This window comes from Meles meles, chromosome 9, assembly GCF_922984935.1.
Source record: "Meles meles chromosome 9, mMelMel3.1 paternal haplotype, whole genome shotgun sequence".
NCBI classification, from domain to species: domain Eukaryota; kingdom Metazoa; phylum Chordata; class Mammalia; order Carnivora; family Mustelidae; genus Meles; species Meles meles.
Genome location: NC_060074.1, coordinates 66478409 through 66501325, shown reverse-complemented (window position 1 = coordinate 66501325; position 22917 = coordinate 66478409). Strand labels below are relative to the sequence as shown.

General features: G+C 38.9%; 1 protein-coding gene across 3 annotated transcripts in view; it reads left to right on the top strand.

The window, feature by feature from the left end:
- LRP2 (LDL receptor related protein 2) overlaps positions 1–22917 on the top strand; it is a 209281-nt gene that overhangs the window by 33005 nt on the left and 153359 nt on the right. For all 3 annotated transcript variants that reach the window (XM_046019204.1, XM_046019203.1, XM_046019202.1), the window contains exons 2-4: positions 6321–6434; positions 8534–8656; positions 15477–15593. In XM_046019204.1, coding sequence (XP_045875160.1) covers positions 6321–6434; positions 8534–8656; positions 15477–15593 — 354 coding nt within the window. The remainder of the gene's footprint in view (positions 1–6320; positions 6435–8533; positions 8657–15476; positions 15594–22917) is intronic.

Sequence of the window (22917 nt, the reverse complement as noted above, 5' to 3'; positions counted from 1 at the left end):
GACTCGATCCCAGGACCTTGAGATCATGACCTGAGCCGAAGGCAGAGGCTTAAACCACTGAGCCACCCAGGCGCCCCTGTGAAATGGAGCTATTAATACTAGTTCACAGAGTTGGGGTGATAGTGAAGAAATCTATGGAAAACACTTAAAATACATGGCTAACTTGTATAATAACTTCTGTCCCCAATAAATTTGTATGCTCTATTTAAAAAAAGGACCATATCTTAACTTTCTTTGTTTCTTCCACAGGCCCTAGAACCATGTTTTTGCACATAGTAGGTATGCATTTTTTTCTGTGACTTTAGTGAATCTGACATCATATGCTTTTGGTTCTTTTTTTTTTTTTTTTTAGCTGCACTTAAATGATGTGTGTACCAGATCACTCATCAAGTGGCTTCGTGAGTTTTGCTTCAAAGTCCTTGAATTCTTGAAATGTGTTCTTAATGTTGGTTTGCTCTAATCAGACGTGAGGGCTCTGAAACAATAATTTGGGGAAAAACAGTCAACTCAGTGGTTTGTAAACTGGCTTAAAGAAAAAAAGAATTCTGGCCTCTTATGTGACAATCTGTTAGGAAAACCAGGCAGAAAGAGAGCAGAAGGTTGGTTTGCTGCGTATGTCTTGCTTGGATTCAGTCAGTTGGTCTCTCCGTCCGCCAGTCCAGTTGACAATACACAGAACAGGGTCTTCCGTACCATTCGTTACACTTGGCTGTCATGACTACAGTGTGAAGTGTGGGAAACAAGCAAGTGACTCTCAGTCTTTGAAGGGAACAGGCCTTGTGGGTGTGGATAAGGTGTGAGAATTGTAGGGAATCTTCACCCAACTTATAAACATCAAAAGTATGTCAAGGCAATAAAAATCAAGTACAGAAAAAGTGAAGTAAGAATTGTGGATGAATTAAGGAATTGCCTCTTGCATTTGCTTCTTTGAGCTCAGTGAAGGTAGGACTATTAAAATGTCAAGTACTTGAACGTGACACATCTTAAAAAGGCGCAGCGCTCCTCAGGTAGACCAAGCGTCTGGAAGGGCACATGTTAAGAGGATCTAATGGGAAAATAGGATTTGCCATAGAAATTACCTTCCTCTGTTAACTTTGGACAATGTTTCATTGACTACGACTTGCCTTTCCCTTTAGAGAAAAGAATTTATGAGAGAAAAAAGAAACTTAGCTAGAAAAGGGTAAAAGAATCAAACCTTTCACTATGACCCAATATTTTTCTTTTTCTTTTTAAACTTTTGGGGCATTCCTTTTTCAAAGTAACTTCAAATTATTCCAGATTTCATTCTCCTTTCTGTGAATTTAAGATAGCAAACAAAGTCTTAATAAAGTGTTACTGTTTGCCTTGATGGTTTTATCTATGTAATGATTTTAACTATATAATGATACCAAGAGGCTGAATTTTATGAAGAGGAATTTTCATTACCTGATGAATATGTGTTGACTATCCCCATGTACCTAGCACTGTGCTAGGGGCTATAAAGAATACAGAAGCAGTGTACTTAATTCAGTACCGTTCCCTGCATTGGAAAAATAAATGACTTCTTCCTTCCTCTAGGCATTAATGGTTTCTTTAATATCTTAACACATTCTTAGATCAGGAAGCTTGGGATATATGCTATTTATGAAGAAAGGATTACTCTTGTTTTTCTCCACTTTGGGGCTTTAATAAGTTTGGAAAACAAGTTTATTCCTGTGTCTAGTATAATTTTTCTTGAAGATTGAACCTCCTTTTTTTTGTTTTTTTTTTTTTTTTTAATTTCCCTGGGTTGCTTTTTTTTTTTTTAAAGATTTTATTTATTTATTTGACAGAGAGAGATCACAAGTGGGCAGAGAGGCAAGCAGAGAGAGAGAGGAGGAAGCAGGCTCCCCGCCAAGCAGAGAGCCCGATGCGGGGCTCAATCCCAGGACCCTGAGATCATGACCGAAGCCGAAGGCAGAGGTTTAACCCACTGAGCCACCCAGGCGCCCCCCTGGGTTGCTTTTGATTGCAGCAAATTTTCCTAAGCCCAAGAATAATTATGTTTAATCTTAGTTGCCAGGTAGACTACTCTTCTCCAACTGAATAATTATATGAGGATAATGGGATGGTATGGATTCCACACCTGCCCAGTTCATGAATTCAGTTAATGTGGATAGCAACTTCGGAAAAAAGTCTAATTTTTGCATTTATTCTTGAGCTTGGTGAAATAATTTCTTTCTCTTTCCCTTTTTTTTCTTTCTCTTTTTTTGTTTCTTTGGTGTAAGGGAACACAGCAGTGGTCATTACAGCACAGATATCAGAACTAGAACTGTTAAGTCCAAAGCTTGGCTCTGCATGTTTGCTGTTTGATCTTGGGCAAGTTACTGAACTGCTCTGTGTCTCAGGTTCTTTGTGTGTGAAGTGTTTATAATAATGACATCTATCTCATAGGTTTTTGTGGAAATCAAATGACTTGAAGTTGGCCAAGTGCTTAGAATGGCGCATGCCATTTATGTGCCCCATGAGTATTTTTCATCTTTGTACCATCTGTTTTGATTCTTAGAAGAAGCCAGGGCTGGTGCTGGGGAAGTAGGGTGTTCATTGGTCTTAATGGTTTCTTGTCAGTGGCTGCCTGGTTCTTAACTATAGTTCTTAACTATATATTATATAATTATATATAATATAATATAATATAAATATATAATATAAATATATAAATATATAATATATAATATAATATAATATAATATTATTATATTATATGTTAGGGTGGGGGTGTGGGGAGAGAGAGAGGGAGGAGAGCCAGAGGTAGAGAGAGAATCTTTTTTTTTAAAAAATTTTTATTTATTTATTTGTCAGAGAGAGAGAAAGAGCAAGCACAGGCAGACAGAGTGGCAGGCAGAGACAGAGAGGGAAGCAGGCTCCCCGCCGAGCACGGAACCCGTGTGGGACTGATCCCAGGACGCTGGGATCATGACCTGAGCCGAAGGCAGCCGCTTAACCAACTGAGCCACCCAGGCGTCCCTAGAGAGAGAATCTTAAGCAAGCTCCACTCCCAGCATGGAGCCAGATGTAAGGCTCACAGCCCTGAGATCATGACCCAAGCTGAATTCAAGAGCTGGACGCTTAACTGAGCCACCCAGGCACCCCTTACTTAACAAAAGATTTTTTATTTCAACGTGGATTATGATGTTTTCCTCCTTGGCTCTTACTAGAGGGAAAATATTTTAAAGTTCTGAAAGTTACTCTTTGCAAAATTATTACCTCTAGGTTAAAACTGGATGGATTGGATATGGATGTTTAGAGACCACTTGTTGAAAAACAATTTTCATTTTGCTCTATTTAGATTTTTTATTTTCCTCCACAAACTGTTTAGCTCCAGTATGAAATCCCCCTCTCTGCTTTTTTGGGCTTCAAATTATTAAACTGTAAGGTGTAGATAACTTTGGGGTTAGGAATAAAGATTACTTATTTAAAGTAAAACAAAACCAATACAGGGCATACAGATCAATTGAAATCAGGGGCACCTGCGATTGTTATCAGACCTGACCCACAGCTTTTCACTAGTAATTTGCTTTTAAATAGCACATACTCCCTTTGTAATAAAATGAATGACAGGCTTCTGGCACCAGTGGAGCATTTTGCTTGATTGCTGGGAGGCCACCCAGCAGTGATGAAGCATTGGTTTGTTTTTTCTGGAGAGGTATTTCCAAACAATAGTCATTTGGGAGTTATAACAGGCGGGGAAGGGAATATTGAAAAGGTGAATTTGACGGATGAATTATCATGGATCTGTTGATAAATTGAGTAAATCCAGTTTGATATATTACTATAGATAATTGAATATTTGGGAGATGAAATGTGAAAAAACACTAATGAGGAAGAGTTAATTGAAAAAATTTCCCCCATCGACTTTATTTTTTTATGTGTTTTATGTAATTGGCTTTGAAGTAATGTAAAAAATGACTTTTGGGTATCAATTTTGTGTTCTTTTTATGATGTGTCTAACTTCATATTTTAGTAAAAATAAAATTTGACTTGTAATAAAAGTTGCTTAAGAATTGTATATATTTTATAACGGGCAATAGATTGTTTTGAGAAGTTATTTTCTTCTCTCTACTCAGTTTCTAAGTTTATGCTTTTCTTTTTTTCATAGCAATATGAAACTTTTTGTAAGTAGACTGACCTTTAGATTGTTACAGTTATTTGATAGATAGATTGTCAGATTGTTAGTGTTAGTGTTAGATTGTAACAATCTTTAGGTTGTTACAGAAATTATTTGATACTAAGGGAGACAAATGTATTGAATTTACAAATGTATTATGTTGGATTACTAACAATAGACCTAATTGATAAAAGTGATTTAATATATGTTGTGTTAATAGCTAAACCTCCAAAGCCCCTAATCTCCCATGGAAATATTGCTTTGTAGAACAAAATCCAATGAGAAGTTCTGGGATTCCAGAGTGAATTTGTACATTCCTTAGGGGCATTTTTGCAAGGGAGGTTGTTGTGTTTTGAAGGTAGTTGATAAGAGACCTGCACCACCAACCCCAGACCTGCACCACCAACCACCATCGTGCATTAGCCTCTACAAGGTATTTGGGTGTATGTATTCCTGTACCACTCGGTACCACCATTTAGCCACGGGAAGTTTCTGACCATTTGCAGCATACATTATAAATCAGGATGTCACTACCAGACAATCAGATTTGAACATTCCATGAACAAAGGAGCCTATATCCCCTAGGAATAGATCACTTAACTGTGTTTATGTCATGCTGTTGATATGCCTGCATTTACACAAGTCAGGATAGCACATTGTTTATTTATTTTAGGAGTAGATAATTGATCTATTTACCCAATTTTGGGTTAATTAGCCAATAACTGAAATAGGTAATTTAGCACGATTGCTTAAATACATGGGGGAAAATAAGTGTATTCTTCCAACCCCTAAATGACTCCTCTACCACCTTGGGCTTGTGAAAGAATGATTTTGAGTCTTCAAGTTGGACTGATGTTGGCTGCTCTCTTTAAAACAATTTCCTACTTGGCACATAATACATGGGGAAGTCACTGGTAAATATTTGGGGAAATTCAGAGGATTTCCAACTCCTGAATTAGTCCCCTGGGGGACCTGGGAAAATTGCTGGATATATTGGTTGAATGAAATAAACGTATTTAAGTTATGTTTTCTTTCTGGTCTCACTAGGAGATATCACTGCTACTTGGGAATGTAGTAACTTTGGGGGCCAAATTTGTACACTGTGGTTGGGTGCAGACATTTTTCTTTTCTTTTCTTTTTTTGGCTTAAAATTTTTTTGTTTGTTTGTTTGTAGAGATGAACTGAGAGATCTGGCATCTTACAGAGTAGTTAAACAAAAAGCCAAAATACTTTTTGAAGAATGAAGAACCATAAATTGCTATATATTATTTAGTAATAAAAAGGCACTTAAAAAAATAAAGGGCAGAGAACTGAAATAAAAAAGCACAGTCAAGCAAATGAAAATTTTACTCATGATGTTATCCATCAGAGATAACTACTGTTAACATTACAGTCTTTTTCTACACTTTCTTTCTCAATATGTAACTCTGTTCTGGGTAAAGTTATATATCCTCATCTTTGTTACATATTATAAATATTTATCTAAATCACTTAAAAGTTCTACATAACCATTTTAATGAGTTCTTAATATGTCAAAATAAAGATACAAGAAAATTCTAATCCTTTCCTTATTATTGAACATCTAGAAAGTTTGCAAATTACTGTGATGTTGTGATTAAATCTCCATACATAAATCTTTGTCTAATTCTCTGATTAGTTCCTTAGTGGGGAAGAATATCTAAAAATAGAAGAACTAAAGGGATGCCTGGGTGGCTTAGTCAGTTTAATTAAGCATCTGCCTTTGGCTCAGGGCGTGACCCCAGGGTCTGGGATCAAGTCCCTCATCTGGCTCCTTGCTCAGCAGGGAGCCTACTTCTCCCTTTCCCTGCTTGTGCACTCTCTTTCTGATAAATAAATAAATAAATAAATAAATAAATAAAATCTTTAAAAATAAAGGGACTAAGAATAAGCACTTTCAAAAAACAAGATACATGCTGTCAAATTTCTTTTTTAAATTGACTATATCTAGGTACACTCTGTAGTCAGCCATGTACAAAAATGACCTCTTCCCGCAGACCCTGAAATGGATAAAATAATAATCATTATAAAAATGTTTTCCTAATTTTGTAAACAATTCACACTCCTTTGGTGACTAAGTCATTGCATAGTTTTTCATTTTATAAAACATTTGTATTTCTTTGGTTAAATATCTCTGTGGGTAAGTTTTTCAGTTGGTTTTCTTTTGCTTGTGAAGTTGCAGAATGTGGAAGTGAGCATTTCCGCTGTGAAGATGGGCAGTGTATCCCGGCATCCTGGAGGTGTGATGGGACCAGAGACTGCTTGGATGATTCGGATGAAATTGGCTGCCGTAAGTGAGGAGGGGCTGGGCTATTAAGCTCTTTTCAGATAACGGAAGTACTTCCTGGTGAATTCAGCTCTACCAAAGGCAAAGAGTTGTGTCTTTAGTGATAAGATTCAGGACTGGGCTCCAGTCTTTTGAGATCTCTGTGGTTGAAGAGAACTGATGGCATTAAGCATTCTATTAGTTCCTTTTGAGGGAAGCGTTCAATTCACAGCAGTTTCTGTCTTACTCATGACCTTGACCATGACCCATGACCATGATATGGAAACAAATTTGTAAGTAGTTTTCTGAAGCCTATAAGCCTATTTCAGATTACTCACTCGAGAAATTTTGTGGACCACTGTGATTTGTAATACAAGGAGGAGTCTGTTTTTGTATAAAGGATGTAGTATAACTTAGGTAAACTGCACAGAAAGATCACAGAAGAGGCTAGTGTGGTTTCATGTTTAAAAAAATATAGTTCTCATAACCGGAAGAAACGGACTGAGGGGTGCTGGAGGGGAGGGAGCTGGGGGAGATGGGGTAACTGGGTGATGGGCATTAAGAAGGGCACGTGATGTAATCCCTGGGTGTTATATACAACAGATGAATCACTGAACTCTACCTCCGAAACTAATAATACATTATATGTTAATTAATTGAATGTAAGTAAAATAAAATAAAATTTAAAAAGAATGAAATCCATCGAACTTTTCAGAACCTCAAAAAATTATAGTTAAAAGCACAGTAGTATTATAAACCCAAAGTTTAATTATAAAAATCACTTTTACATGTATTTCTTCATTTAGTTCTCTTAATATTCTGGGGTAGGTTTCAGATTAGGAAACAAAGGTATGGTGAAGTTAATTCATCCATTAAAGGCTTCTTTCCTGCACCGTTAATATCTGTTGCTTTCTCAGCTTGCTGTATGTGATTAGTTGTACTCCTGTAATTTCATTCATCCTGATTTGTGAAAGACAAGGGTTATCATCCAAAACCCAAGAAATCAGGTGAAAAATTAGTTAGTATTGAATTGTTGGCCATCCAGTGGACAATGGAACAAACTGGTGTGTCGTTTGGATCATGATGCATTTGAAAATGAGAGATGGGGATGGGGAATAGGTCTGTACAGTACTTCTCAAACTTTCATGCACAAATGGAGTGCCTGGGGAGCTTGCTAAAGTGCAAGTTTTGCAACCATGTTTGGAGTGGGACCTGAGAATCTGCATTTCTGCAAGCTCCCAACGTGATGCTAGTGCTGCCAGTCTGTGAATCACATTTTGAGCAAGGGAATAGCTCTATTTGTAGAGACATGGTGATGTGCTATCCGTTCACTTCCTCTGGGCTTCCCAAGTTCATTTTAGGTTAAACATTAAGAGCAGAAAAGCAAGAAATGTGTATTCTGGGATAGGGGAATAAATGAATAGGTATACAAACATCTCTTTAGAAATTGTTAGTGTAGTAACGATGTTCTGTAACAATGACCATAACAATGGTACCAATGACAGTAGAGATAGCAACTAACATTATACTGCACTTCCACATTTATTATTTAACTGATATTTTTATAGCAAAGAATGAGATAAATATAGTTCCCATTTTATGGTGCGTACATGGAAGCTCAAAGAAACTGCCAAAGAACACACACAAAGTCATATAATATCAATTGCATATGTATGTGTGTTCTCCTTACATTTATAAGAATGCCTATCAGGACAATACATTAAAAAAGATAAAAAGAAAAAGAAACTGCCAAAGATCATAAGGCAAGAAAATTGTAGAAATAATAATTCAATTCAAAACATTTCACAGAATTTAACAATAACTCATGGTTAATTTTTATTTAAATTTAATATATTTTGTCATAGCTTTGTAGGGATGTGTTTTGGCTGTTTGTTTCATTCTTTGTAGTTGTGTGTTGCTTTGGATTATCAGTTTGTCGTGAGCCATTGCTGAATTATTTGGCACTGAATGCAAGAGTCCTCAGATTCTTGCAGGGGATTGTTTACTATATATATTAAATATATTAAGCAGGAGTTAACATAAATGCTTTTGAAATAAGCACTGCTTGTTGGTATAATAGGGTGGATGTTTGACATAATGAGTCCTTTTCTGATTTGTTTTAGCTCCCCCTTCTTGCAAGTCGGACCAATTCCTGTGTCAGGGTGAAGGTCTGTGCATCCCTAACTTCTGGGAGTGTGACGGTGACCAGGACTGTGAGGATGGCTCAGATGAACATCAACATTGTCGTAAGTGTTTGTAAGAGGGATTTTGTTTCAGCCTCCTAGACACCTAAATTCTAACCTGTTAAAATGCGATAACAGTGGGATGATAGATAGATGCTGAGTTGGAACTTAATTGACAGGAGAACCTATGCTGCAGTCGCACTCAGGGTTAGAGGATACTGGGAGTCTGAATGTGCTGAAGAATTATAAATGTACCCCAGCTGTTTGGAAATAGGATAGGTTCCCAGTATTTAATTAAGATTGTGTTATACTCAATAAAGACACAAAACATTTCTTGGTATCTATAGGTGGGGTCTTCCTTTGTGTGGTTGGCAGTGGGATGAGTCCTTTTGCTCCTGCAGTGCACTCTCCATTGAAACCTTCTCTCCATTCTGCCTCAGTATTAAACTGTCTTCTTTGTGATCAAGTGGAAGTGAAGCTAGTAGCTAGGTCTGTTGGAGGCATTGTTGGTTATTGCTTCAGTGACTGCTGGTAGAGTCTGCATAGGATGAGCTGCAACGAGAAGGAAGATGGTAGCCATCAGGACAACCTTGGCAGTTGCTGCATTCCTGGGCACTGAGAAGGTTCAGGGCAGCAGACTGGGTGAAACTCTTAAATTCTGATTTCTTTGGGCTCAGACTGGAAAAGGGTTTGACATGGGCGTAGATAACTTGGATGAGAGAGTCATCTTGGGGAAGCATTGTGAGAAATATGCCATGTGTATCATTCTTTTGCTTTCTCTGTTAAGGATATTTATATAATTTAAAATTACTCCTGTATCGATGAGGATGTTTTTGGCTGCAAAGAATGAAAAACACCACTCAAAAAAGTTAAGCAAAAGGGGAATTTATTATCTTACATAGTAAGAAGCCTAGATCTAGTGTTGTTCCAGGGTTGATTAATTCCCAGTTTCAGTAACATCAGCCAGTTTTTCTCCCACTTTTCTGTTTTTCCTTCTTCAGCCTGCTGGCTTTCTCTGATTACATGAAGGCTGTAGAAGTCCTGGATTTAACATCCCTCTAATTCTAATCCAAACATCTAGAAGAGAGAATATGATACCCTTTCCCCATGTATTTTTTTATTTTTTTATTTTTTATTTTATTTTATTTTTTTAAATTTTATTTATTTATTCGACAGGGAGAGATCACAAGTAGATAGAGAGGCAGGCAGAGAGAGAGAGAGAGAGGGAAGCAGGCTCCCTGCTGAGCAGAGAGCCCGATGCGGGACTTGATTCCAGGACCCTGAGATCATGACCTGAGCTGAAGGCAGCGGCTTAACCCACTGAGCCACCCAGGCGCCCCCCCCATGTATTTTTTTAAATGATACTCCCTTCCCCAACAAAAAAGAACACCCCCAAATAAAAAAACCAAAGCCCTTTTAAAAGTCTAGGTTGGACTGAGATGGAAATTGGAGAGAAGATATCAAACTGTCAGGAACCACCTCAGGGTCTTGACTCCAATTGTCCTGTGAAAGCGTCTAACTCTTGTCATGTGTGGTGTTTACCTTTGAGCCTACTGCACATTCTGTTACAGTTAATGCACACCCCACAAAATCATGGACATTTATTTTCACTTTGTGTTGATTTTTAAGATGTCAGCCAAGATCCTGTTGGCATTTTTACAGTGATTGCTGACAAAGATCAAAGAAGAAACATGTTTTTGATGACTGCTTCATGTGAGAACTTGTTCAGTTGTTATGTGACTAGCAGTGGAGATTCTGTCGCCTTAAGTAGGGCCTGGATACATTTATAATAGCTTGGAATTTAGCCCAGGACTTTGGAGTCCAGCAGTGAGTGTGAACTCTTTTAAGTCAGACCAAGGGTCTTTTGAGGAAGAGAATAGAAATCCCCAAAATGCCCATGAGTTCGACTTTGGTTTAAACCTAAAATGAAAACTGTATAATTAAACAGCCTGTTAGGGCTTGTCAGTAGTGGTCAGGGGGTCTTTCAGCAAAGGGATGGTGATACTTGGGACAAAATGATTAAGAGGAAACTAGCAAACTATGTAGGGCCGTGGAGGTGACAAATGACAATTCCGAGGAAGGCATGGACAAGAGCTAATCAAGGCCAACCAGGAGCATGGCATGTCCAGATGAGGTCCGGTTGTGTGTCAGGATGTGAGGTGGAATGGCAAAAAGGGAGAACAGATCTGAAAGAGGGAGGTGGGGGATGGTATCTCAAATACTGAATGGTGGAATTATAATTGTCAGGCATAGTAGGGCAACAGAAAAAAACCCTTTTTTTTGGTAGGAAACAATTTCCCTACCTGCTCAGTGGTCCTAGTGGAAAGAAGGGATGATCTGCAGATAGTGCATACTCCGTGGGAACAGGATGGGGCTAGATTGTGAATGTCTGGAGAGCAGTGACTATGCTTTATTTAGATTGCATCTTTAAGACTTGTTACTTTGTCTAGCAGATAGTAGGTTCTTGATGGGTACTGAATGAATTAATGAATGATGGGTTAGTTATCTTTTGGCTAGATACGCCATTTTGGTTCCACTTTTCTCTTGCTTCCCACACAAAAGTAGGAAGAAAGCTGAGCTGTAGATTGTGATACTGTGTAGTGGATGACCCCTTGCTAATAATAACATTTTTCAGAGGGGATACAGACTCCTAAATTAGGACAATTTGGAATAGAGATACTTGGGAATAGAGATGGAGAAAACTTTATTGCAGTAATTCAGAAGCAATGTTACATACCATTTTAAATGACTATGGATTTCATAAGGTAAGTCTTGCATTTTTTAAGGAAGATTTTGTATTTATTTGAGAGAGAGAATGAGAATGACTGTGGGAAGGGGTAGAGGGAGAAGGGCTCGATTCCAGGACCCTAGGATCGTGACCTAGCTGAAGGCAGACGCTTAACCGACTGAGCCACCCAGGTGCCCCTAATTCTTAAACTAAAAAAAAATTTTTTTTTTAAAATATGACAGACAGAGATCACAAGTAGGCAGAGAGGCAGAGAGAGAGAGAGGAAGGGAAGCAGGCCCCCTGCTGAACAGAGAGTCCTATGCGGGGCTCCATCCCAGGACGCTGGGATCATGACCCGAGCCGAAAGCAGAGGCTTTAACCCACTGAGCCACCCAGGCACCCCAATGCTTGCGTTTTTAATGATAGAAAATTCTTTATTAGACATCCGTTAGCTACAGAATATGCCACTGCTATATTCACTAAGGTCACCAGAGAAGTCCTGATTATCAAGCAGGGTGTATACTTTTCTTTTTCTTCGTTGGATGGACTTTTCTATTGCACTTGACTTCTGGCAGTCACTCTCTCCTTGACACTAGTACCTTGGCTGCCGTGACTCCTAACTTTCCAGTTCTTTCCTGAACTGCTTTGATCTGCTACCCAGCCTGTGAGTATGGCTGTTACTTTGAGCCGTGTGCTTAGCAACTCCTCTTACTCTATACTTTTCCAGGATAATTTCAACCAATCTTAGGATTTCAGTAGCCCTGGATAGGCTGATGATACCCAGATCTATGCTTATGACTCAGATTTATTGCCCTCACTTCAGTCTTGTACATTCAGCTGCCTGTTGGAGACCCCCAGGATGCTTCAGATTCAATCAAGTGTCTGAATGGAGTTAATCATCTTCTCCCCTGGCCTGTTTTTTCCTTCTATATTTTCTGGTCTACGTGAATTGTTTTTCATAGAAATAAAATTAACTTACTATAAGGGACCAGCAGAAAATACAACATCAGCCTCTAACTATTAGAAGTAGGCAGATCTAAGCCATTTCCTTGTTAATCTGGAATGTTATGAAACATATTTCATAATCAAGGCATTTTATTGGAGGAAATATAAAGATGGCTGTCAGTGATATTAAAGATGTAATCAGTTAGCATGGGAAGGATATCCAAATTCCTTAGGCACCTGAGCTAGAAATTTGGAATTATTCTTGATTCTTCTACCTATATTTAGTCACCAACTCTGACCTAACATCTCTAAAAGTTCACCTCTTTCCCATTTTTATCATTACTGCCAGCAATCTTTTTTTTTTTTTTTTTAAGATTTTATTTATTTGACACAGAGAGAGAGATAATGAGAGAGGGAACACAAGCAGGGAGAAGCAGGCTCCCTGCTGAGCAGGGAGGCTGGTGTAGAGCTCCATCCCAGGACCCTGGGATCATGACCTGAGCCAAAGGCAGACGCTTAATGACTGAGCCACCCTGGCACCCCAGTGCCAGTAATCTCTTATCTGGGTGACTGCAACAGCCTATGGATTGGCCTTCCTGCCTCTAGTCCTGTGCCTCCTTGGGTTCTTCCTGACATTGATACTAGAAAGATTGACTAAATCCCTAAAACATTTCGGTGTGTATCACCTCAAGAAGAAACCTCCAACTCCCTAACACGGTTTACGGTGGCTTCTAAACTACAGCTGGGATGTACTTTTCCATGTCTATCCCTTGGCCTTTCATGCCTTGAAATTTCCACGTGGGGTCATGTCAGTGTTCATAGTCCTTGGGCATATCATGCTGTGTCCCTCTTTGAGCTCTGTGCATGCTGCCTGAATGCTCATTGCTAGACAGTCCTTTTTCCCTTTGACGTAGCTAACCTAGCTGCCTCTCCTGTAGGACCCAGGTGAGGTGTTACCTCTTAAAGACGCTGTTCCTCTTCATGCTCTTACCTCAGAGTGAATTAGGCACTCCTCCCTGATCCTTCTATAATTAATTCCTTGGATGCCTATACTTCACTTTCATCATTGTTTTCTCATTAATTCTTGAAGTGTTTTCTAGAAAATTATGAGCTCCTTGAGGGTAGGGACTGTCCTTCATTCACCACTGTATTCCCATTGTTGGTGTACTTTGTGGCATGTAATAGGCCCTCAGTAGATGTTTATGTAATGAGTGAGTAAGTGAATCCTAGCATCAGACTGGTTGATGGATCCATATAATTTTAATTTATCATTTCTCTATGTTTGAATGAGCTTTTAATTACTCCCTCCTAAACCCCTTTGAAATTTTAAGCACAAAGTATAGAATTGCTTTGGGCTTCAGTTTAAGAAGAAAACCAAGAGGGGCGCCTGGGTAGCTCAGTGGGTTAAGCCTCTGCCTTCGACTCAGGTCATGATCCCAGGGTCCTGGGATCAAGCCCTGCATTGGGCTCTCTGCTCGGCGGGGAGTCTGCTTCCCTCTCTCTCTCTGCCTGCCTCTTTGCCTACTTGTGATCTCTGTCTGTCAAATAAATAAATAAAATCTTTAAGAAATTGGCAATATATACTTAAGTTTTATAGGGGAATTTAATGAGGCAGTATTAATCTTTTTAGCCTTACTTAGATAAAATTGTGTCTACTCTGGGCAGGATTCAGACATTTAAGTGACTTTTAGAAAAGTTGTTCCATCCTAATTTTATTAATACAAGGTACTGGGAGAAAATATGAAATTATACTGTCGAAGTGTCAGAAATTGACTGACTGGAAAAAAATCTTGTTTGCTATTAAAGAATTACATAACACATTCATAATGAAATAATTCTATTAAACAAAGAAGGAACGAGATGACATGAAAGGTATAATCAGTTAAGCATGGGAAAGGGTGCTAATTATGGATAGTTTTTAATGTCTTACTTATCACATGGTAACCTTTATATGTTTGAATCTTCCAAGTATCAACTCTAAAGCTGTGTTTGATTATCCACTTGTCTTTTAGAAAGGTTTTTCTTATGGTTAGATGATGGCACACCACTTAACAGATGTATAATTTTGCCAGAAAACCAAATTTTGCTGAACTTGAGTATCATTACTATGTAGAAGTATAGGAAACTGTAAAAATTCAGGGGAAAAATTTTTTCTTCCATTCGATGATTGTAATTTTTTTCAGTGGATCACACTTTCCCCATTCCCCAAATCCCATGATAATTCCTGCCCTGGGCTTACAGAACAGCATTCACGTGATGCTTGTAGCCTCAATTCCTTAGATTTGATCTATTTTATCCAGAGGCAAATTTGATAAACTACCGATGACTTGCTTTTGCTTAGTGTGATCAACATAGGATAAAAACAGGCTAGTTAAAGTTGTTTATAGAAGTGATACACATTCAATGTAGAAAGTACTCTAAAGACTACTAAAGTACTCTAAAGAGTACTAAAGAGTAGCGAGAACTCTAAAGAAAAAAATCACCCATATTTTTATCACTCAGAAATAATCACTGTTATAACCCTTTGGCATATGTCCTTCTTGTTTAAACAAGTATTTGAGTGTTTTAGTGAGGGGGAACCTTACTGATCCTCAGCTCCTACGTATATGTGCAAAATTCTTTCATCCCTTTTATCGTATAGGTTATTGTATTCTCAACACATGTTGATAATATAATTGTTTACACCAACATGCCTGAGTGTTGATGTGATTCCATGAGCATTTTTTTAAAAGATTTTATTTATGTATTTTAGAAAGAGTGAGAGTGAGAGCGAGAGCGAGAGAGAGCACGTGAGCATGGGTGAGCCTGAGTGGGCGGTGGGGAGTGGGGGAAGAGAAAGGAGAAGGAGAGAAACAAACTCCCCTCTGAGTGTGCCCTCTGAGTGTGGAGTCCCTGCTTCGGGGCTCAGTTTCAGGAGTCTAAGATCATGAACTGAGCCAGAATCAAGAGTTAGATGCTCGACTAACTGAGCTACCCAGGCACCCCAATTCTGCGAGCATTTTAATAGTATCCTGATGATACCTTTACTTTTGTGCTGTGAGCTGTCTTCCTGGGTGTAGCTGGGTAACCTGCTTTCTGAGCCTGTGAACTTTATGCTCAGTATATTCTCTTGCCTTTGCTTTCACATTTCCTCACTCATCTTTGGTAAATGTCAGTGGATTGGTCTGTCTTTGGCAGTAATTATAAAGTAATATCTTTTTCCCTTCACAGCTGGGAGAACATGCTCAAGCCATCAAATTACATGCTCCGATGGTGAATGTATCCCAAACGAATACAGGTGCGACCACGTCCGAGACTGCTCAGATGGAACTGACGAGAAAGACTGTCGTGAGTCCCTTTCAGTCTTTGCACTGTATTTGCTTTCCCCCTTTGTTCCTTTGGCATTTTAATCAATTTGTTAGATTTGTTGATGGACAGAAATGCCTACAATGTGCCTCTTGTTATTGAAATCTTTTGGCAGATTCTTTTGTGGATTAGAGGTGATATTCTGATAGGAGACTATTTTTAGCAAGACATTCTAAGTGTGTTCTGCCCTAGCACATCAAATTTCTGTATTTTTTTGAAGTAAGGGACTTTTAACATTAACATAGAATCCTGAAAGGGCACCGAATACATTGAATATAAGATCCAGTTTTGTCAGTTTTGGGTTTTTTTTAAATTACGATGGTGAATTTCTGGGTAAAATGTCTCATTAATTTTTCTGCTCTTACGGACTCAGTATTTTCCAGTTCGGAAAACAGTTACATTTTGGAAAATGGCTTTCTCCATTGGCGGTTTATTATACCAGTTTGCAGCTGATCACCACAAGATAAGGCATAGAAATCCCGGTATTCTGTGGTCTAATGTTGAGATTTTTACCATAACCAAAATACGAGAGTGCAGTCGTGGTGTACCGTGAACATCTTAAATATCAGTAAGGAGTAATCTGTCCCTCTTGAGATTTATGTGGAATTGTTAGATTACAAGAATATAGAAATTACTGTGTTAGTAGACCTGTAGTCAGTCTAATTGAGGTCCATCAATCCTGTGGTCCATCTATGTCTTTAGCTTCAGACATAGTTTTGCTTAAAAGCCCTTGCAAACATATCACTTACGAGTTTATCCAGAACTCCCTTGAGCTTTTATGCATTTTTTTCCTGAATTTCATTTGACAGACTGCATTTCATAAGTTTACTATGAGCTGAGTGATGTTACTTTCTTTTGCTCTTAAATTTGTTCTTCAAACTTAGGGAATTGTTTTAATATTCGGTATTCCAATAATCAGTGGCTAGATTTTGTGTACCTTAGCAAACTTGATCACAAACTTCTTAGTTATTATGTCTCCCACTGAGATTTAAGTTTTTCATTCTTATGGGACACCTCATCTACTGTTTGGTCATTTTGATTTGATTTAGTTTTTTGGCCTGTTTCTAAGTTTCTTCCTTTGGTTCAAATGGTATATTTTAAGTTTCTTGATGAGAAGACCATCTTCTGTATATTTTGGTCCATTTCTCAATCAGGTGCTATGCCCTTGGGTGGGAGCTAACGTAAACTGGTTATGAGCAAATCATTCCTGTTTCACTATACTGTTCAAACTGTACTGTACTTTTCATGGAAGAAATACTAGTATATGTGAAAAGGAAAGGTCTGGGTCCAAATAGGTTCAGATTCATGTTGAATCAACATCATTATCACAGAGTGCATTTTATTTTTATTTTTTTAAAGATTTTATTTGTTGAGAGAGTGAGAGAGAAAGAGAGAGAGCACTAGGAGGAGCGGGGAGGGGCAGAGGCAGACTCCCTGCTGAGCAGGGATTAGATCTGAATTGAAGGCAGTCACTTAACCAGCTGAGCCACCCAGGCACCCCAGCACCTGGAGCATTTTAAGAAACACCTCTTCTCCTTCATGCTTGCTTTCTTTGGGTCTATTTTCCTTTGAGAGGCTGCTGTGCAATTTGTCTTTGTGTCTCCATTTCCTAGCAGAATTGCTGGTACAGTTGTGTTGTATAATTTCCAACTTAAATGTTCTCTTGGAAAGAGATTATGTTGTCTCTAATTTGGATCTTTTTCTTTTTTTTAAAGATTTTATTTATTTATTTGACAGAAATCACAAGTAGGCAGAGAGGCAGGCAGAGAGAGAGAGAGAGGAGGAAGCAGACTCCCTGCCAAGCAGAGAACCCGATGTGGGACTCGATCCCGGGACCCTGAGATCACGACCCGAGCCGAAAGCAGAGGCCTAACCCACTGAGCCACCCAGGCACCCCTCTATTCTTTTAAGATTTTATTTATTTGGGGCGCCTGGGTGGCTCAGTGGTTTAAGCCTCTGCCTTCGGCTCAGGTCATGATCTCAGGGTCCTGGGATCAAGCCCCGCATCGGGCTCTCTGCTCAGTGGGGAGCCTGTTTCTCCCTCTCTCTCTGCCTGCCTCTCTGCCTACTTGTGATCTCTCTCTCTGTCAAATAAATAAAATATTTAAAAAAAAAGATTTTATTTATTTATTTGACAGAGAGAGAAATCACAAGTAGGCAGAGAGGCAGGCAGAGAGAGAGGGGGAAGCAGGCTCCCCACCGAGCAGAGAGTCCGACATGGGGCTCCATGCCAGGACCCTGAGATCATGACCTGAGCCGAAGGCAGAGGCTTAACCCACTGAGCCACCCAGGCACCCTCCTCTTTTCACTTTGAAAATTTAGACTTCGTACTGGCAGTTATAGAGATGGTAGTGTCTGTCTGGATGTCACAAAATAACAAGTCTCCATGAGTCAAGGCCTCTCAGTACTTTGTAAAGCAAACAATAGATTCTTCATTGTGGCAAGTGAAAAAAATATTTTTGATTAATAATAGTGATGGATCACATGTTTTATAGTATTTTGTAAACTGCTAAGTATTATATAAATTTTGGTTATTATTCTTAATTAGATTCCTCAATGAGGACAATAGGCCAGATGTTAGTATATCACAAATAAAGAAACGGAGACTGGGAAGAGCAGAATGGCTCGGTCAAGGTTGTACAGTGTGTGGCAGTGCTAGGGCTAAATCCAGCTTCTGGTTCCAAGTCTGGTGATTGCTTTTCATGAAGGACTTTATTTACAGAAGGAGAAAGTTCTAGCTTGTGCAAGTTTAAGAGAGAGCCAGAGGCTGTGCCACAAGCCAACAGTCTGTGTCTTTATCCCTAATTTACAAGTGGATAAAAATGAGTGCTTTATTGGAAATGCAATGGGAATGAAGAAATACTACTTTGGGGAAAATAAAAGGCAGCTGAAACAGACTGTTTGGATTTATTCCATGTGAACACCCTGCAGCCAAGTCTAAAGTCACCAGTACAACTGCCCCACGGCTTTGCCAGTAGACCTTCCGGAAAAAAGCTGGCAGTGTACGAGCATGCAAGCAGCTGGTATAGAAAGGAATGAAGAAAAGGAAGTGAGTGAGCTTTATAAAATATCTGAGCAGGAATTTTTAATCAAGTTTTTATTTGTTTTTTTTAAGTACAAGGAATAGGTGGAACAAGGATTTGTTATTAAGGAAAGAGAGCCAGATTTAGATGATAGTTAATTGCTCCTGGAATCATACAAGTCATGAATTCTTCAGGGCTCATAGCCTTGTGATGAATCTGACACATGTAAATGGGTTTTATAATGAAGTATTCTTTCCTATTTCTCTTTGGCTTGTTTATTTATCACTATGTGTTATTTATGCAGGAGTACAAAAAAAAAAAAAGTCTAACCAATCAGGAAATTAAGAAAAGAATCTTCATACTTCTTTGTGCTTTGATCTTCTGGCCACAGCCAGATTGGGACAAGAAAGAGATGAATGGCCCGGGTCAAAGTCTTTAGAAAGTGCTAATATAGAGAGACAGATTGGCCTCATTTTGTTTTCCCTCTTTGTTCGGAACACTTGTGGAAAATGGGGAGGGGAACTGCCATTCACTGGGCACCAGTCCCTGTTTTGTGCAGTTTTTACATTGATACCACAAGGTAGGTGTGATGACTGTCTCTTTACAGAGATTATAAAGATTGTCAAGAATCAAGTGTGGAGGAGCCAGGCTTTTAACCTAGGTCTAAACCCTATGCCCATGCTTTTGCAATACTTTTCTTTAGTAATGGGAGTTTACAGAGTATTTTTGCCTAAAGATTACTTAGCTATTTTATCATTTAAAATTACTGTTTAAAGCTTTTTACTATGGAAGGTTTTAAACAAAATCAAAAGCAGGGTGAATTGTAAGATCAACTCCTTTGTACTCATCACTCAAGTTATATCAGTTACCAACTCTTAGCTAATTTTGTCTTTTCTATAACTTTTTATTCTTCTCCCCATTATTTTGAAGCAGTTCTCAAAATCACGGTAATTTTATCTTTAAATGATTATCTCCAAAACATAAGGACGAAAACCTAGCATAACATGACAATGTCATGACCATACCTAAAAGTTAACTGTTCTTTAAAATAATCAATTCTTAACATTTCCCCAGTGGCTTGTTACTTTTTATAGTATCATTTTAAATCAAAGTCCAACTAATACTTATGCACTGGAGTTGGTTGCTGTCTTTAGACTTGAAATTTTGCCTTCTGTTTCTGTTTTTAACCCCTTGCAATGTTTTTGTTGGAAAAAACCAAACTACTTGTCCTTAGTTTCCCACAGTCTGGGGTTTGCTCATTGGGTTTGCTCATTGCAACCCTTGATGTCCTTAACATGTTCATCTGTCCCTTACATTTTTTGGAAATTGGTAGCTAGATCTAGAGCAAGGTTTGTCAACCTTGGTGCCAGTGGCGTTAGGGGCCAGATAATTCTTTACTGCCTGGAGCTATCTAACGCATCTATAATGTCTAACCATATCGCTGGCCTCTGTCCACTAGAAACCAGCAGTCCTTCCATTTATGACAACCAAAAATGTCTCCAGATAAGGCTAAGTGTCCTTTGGGAGCTAAATCTTCTTCCTCTCCTCCGGTTGAAAGGAACATTAGTCTAGAGGCTTGAAAATGCAAGGTTTCTCTCTCTCTCTGTGTGGAGGGGCAGAATACTTTGAATATAAAGACACATATTTCCACTAGGAGGCACATAATGTCTAACTCAGCCATTGAGGATGGTTGCTAAGATGCCTTTAGTCATAGAGATACTTAGCTATTTTATTTTATTTTATTTTATTTTTTTAAAGATTTTATTTATTTATTTGACAGAGAGAGATCACAAGTAGACAGAGAGGCAGGGAGAGAGAGAGAGAGGGAAGCAGGCTCCCCGCTGAGCAGAGAGCCCCATGTGGGACTCGATCCCAGGACCCTGAGATCATGACCTGAGCCGAAGACAGCGGCTTAACCCACTGAGCCACCCAGGCGCCCTACTTAGCTATTTTAAATGTCCCTTCAGGTATATAGTAGCTGTTTATTAGTTGTTTTAAATTGGAATGTTACAATATGATGGATTAGTCAAGTCTTGCCCAGAGATCATTTTTGTGAGACATGACACTTTATTGTGTTGTTTCTGTGTCTTGATGCATGGGAATCATTACTGGTAGACAAATGCATGATCAGCCTATGAGGGTGAGTTTCATTTTTCTATTTCAGAAATAAGGTTGTGTATAGGAAGGGCTCTAAATATATTAGGCATCTAGAAAACACTTAAATGTAGGAATGGTGTTGGAAAAACTCTAAAGAAGGACTTAATTATTTTCCCCAAATATTTGAAAGGATCAGGAAGCTTGACCCTATAGTTCATAGTCCTGCCTGTCAGATCAGACCCCTAGGTTACCCTTTCAAGCTTCTAAGATCAAGACCTTGAGCTCTAGCATAGAGCACCTTGTGTCTGTCACAGGCATTCCTTTAACAGAACAAAGAGGAGTGTGTAAGAGCTCTCTCAGAGAGACAGGGGGATGGGAAGAAAGAGAATGGGTGAGACGGTGAGGAGGGCAAGCATGGTGAGATCCCTTTAAAAAGATTATCCTTGAGATAAATTTTGGGTTGTATGAAAGCTTCTTTTATTATGTTTGATCTTTTTGTCTGCTCTGTTCCTAAATGCATAGGGTATTTTCAGTTATTCTCCTGTTTGAGAACTATTTCTGAATGTGTAGATGTGTATGGGTGTGTGTGTACATATATATTATAAAAAGCTGTGCAACAGGTAAAAGTTCATTTTCCCCAAGTTATTTTATACTTTAGTCCAGCCATCTATAAAAAGGCCCCTACTATTAAATAGCTTGTCAATTAATTTTTCCCCCCACGGAACAGGAGATTCAAAACTGCAGTCCATGTTACTTCTAATGGGATTAGCATCAAGGAAAAACCACTCATGCGGAGTCCAAGATAAACATCAGAACAATGCAGCAATTATGGGTCATTCAGTTAATATATTGCAGTGACTTTCGGTTGCTCAGAAATTGTACAGTTTCTTCCAGCTAAGCGAAGAGATTATTTTGCTTTTATCAAGTACCACATTAGAGTGATTTTGGTGTGAGTAAAACTATAGCTAATTATCACTGGTTTGCAGTACTTCTCTTTTGATACTTAGGAATGCCAAAGAAAGGGTAAATAAAATCCTTGTTACAATGAAGGCTTTCTTGCTGGTAATCAGCAGTATTTGGTCTGCCTGCAACTGGGGCTGCTTTGTCTGTGAAGTTTTATTTCTATTGACTTTCTGTTCTTTAGAATTCAAACATTTGCCTTTATATATCTAATTGCTGAAACTCCAGCGGGGGAAACAGAGGAATAAAGAGTCATTCTGTGGAGCAGGATGGCTTGTGAAAAACATGCTTTTCCGCAAACTCAGTTACACATTTATGCTGCCCAGGAAGCCTTGCTCCCCCTTGTCCTCTCTGTACCGCAGGTGAGAAAGCAGAAGCAGGGAGACTGACCCCGTCTTATTTATCATATTGTGTCCCACATGCACCTTTCTAGTGTTCTTACAGTTCAGGTAGAAGTCGGAGCCCAGAAACCTTCAGGAAACAGAAATTTCCTGTTTTGATCCCCATTATACAAGCACATTATATTTATTCAGAGACCCTAAGGCCCCTCTCCGCTGTTGCCCAGCTTCTTTGCCCCCTTGTATAACCAAGTTCCATAGAGTTGTCTTTAATATCCCTGCCTCCATTTCCTCTCCTTTTTCTTTCTTGGACTCATTGAAAACAGCCCTTGTCCACCAGTCTCCTGAAAGCTTTCCTGGCAATGCCACCAATGACCTTTGTTTTACTAACCCTAGGAGCTCCTGTTAAACCCTCACCTTATCAGAGAGGGACTCCCCCGTTACTCTAATCATTCTGCTCTGCTGTATTTCTATAACGTTTTTCTCTATGGGACATTTATTTTAATGTCTGTCCTTCCACTCTCCCAAAGAAAATGTCCATTCCATGAGAGCAGGGATTTGATGCAGTTCGTCACTTCTCTGGGACCTCGTACCTTTTTTTTTTTTTTTTTAATATTTTATTAATTTATTTGACAGGTCACAAGTAGGCAGAGAGAGAGGGAGAAACAGGCTCCCCACTGAGCCAAGAGCCCGATGCGGGGCTCGATCCCAGGACCCTGAGATCATGACTTGAGCCGAAGGCAGAGGCTTAAACCACTGAACCACCCAGGCGCCCCGACCTCGTACTTTTGTAGGTGTGCACTAATTATTTGTTGAATAGAACATTCTTTAAAAAGCTGTGGGAATTTCTGCTTCACTCATACTTTTATCTCTTTATCCAGTTCCTAG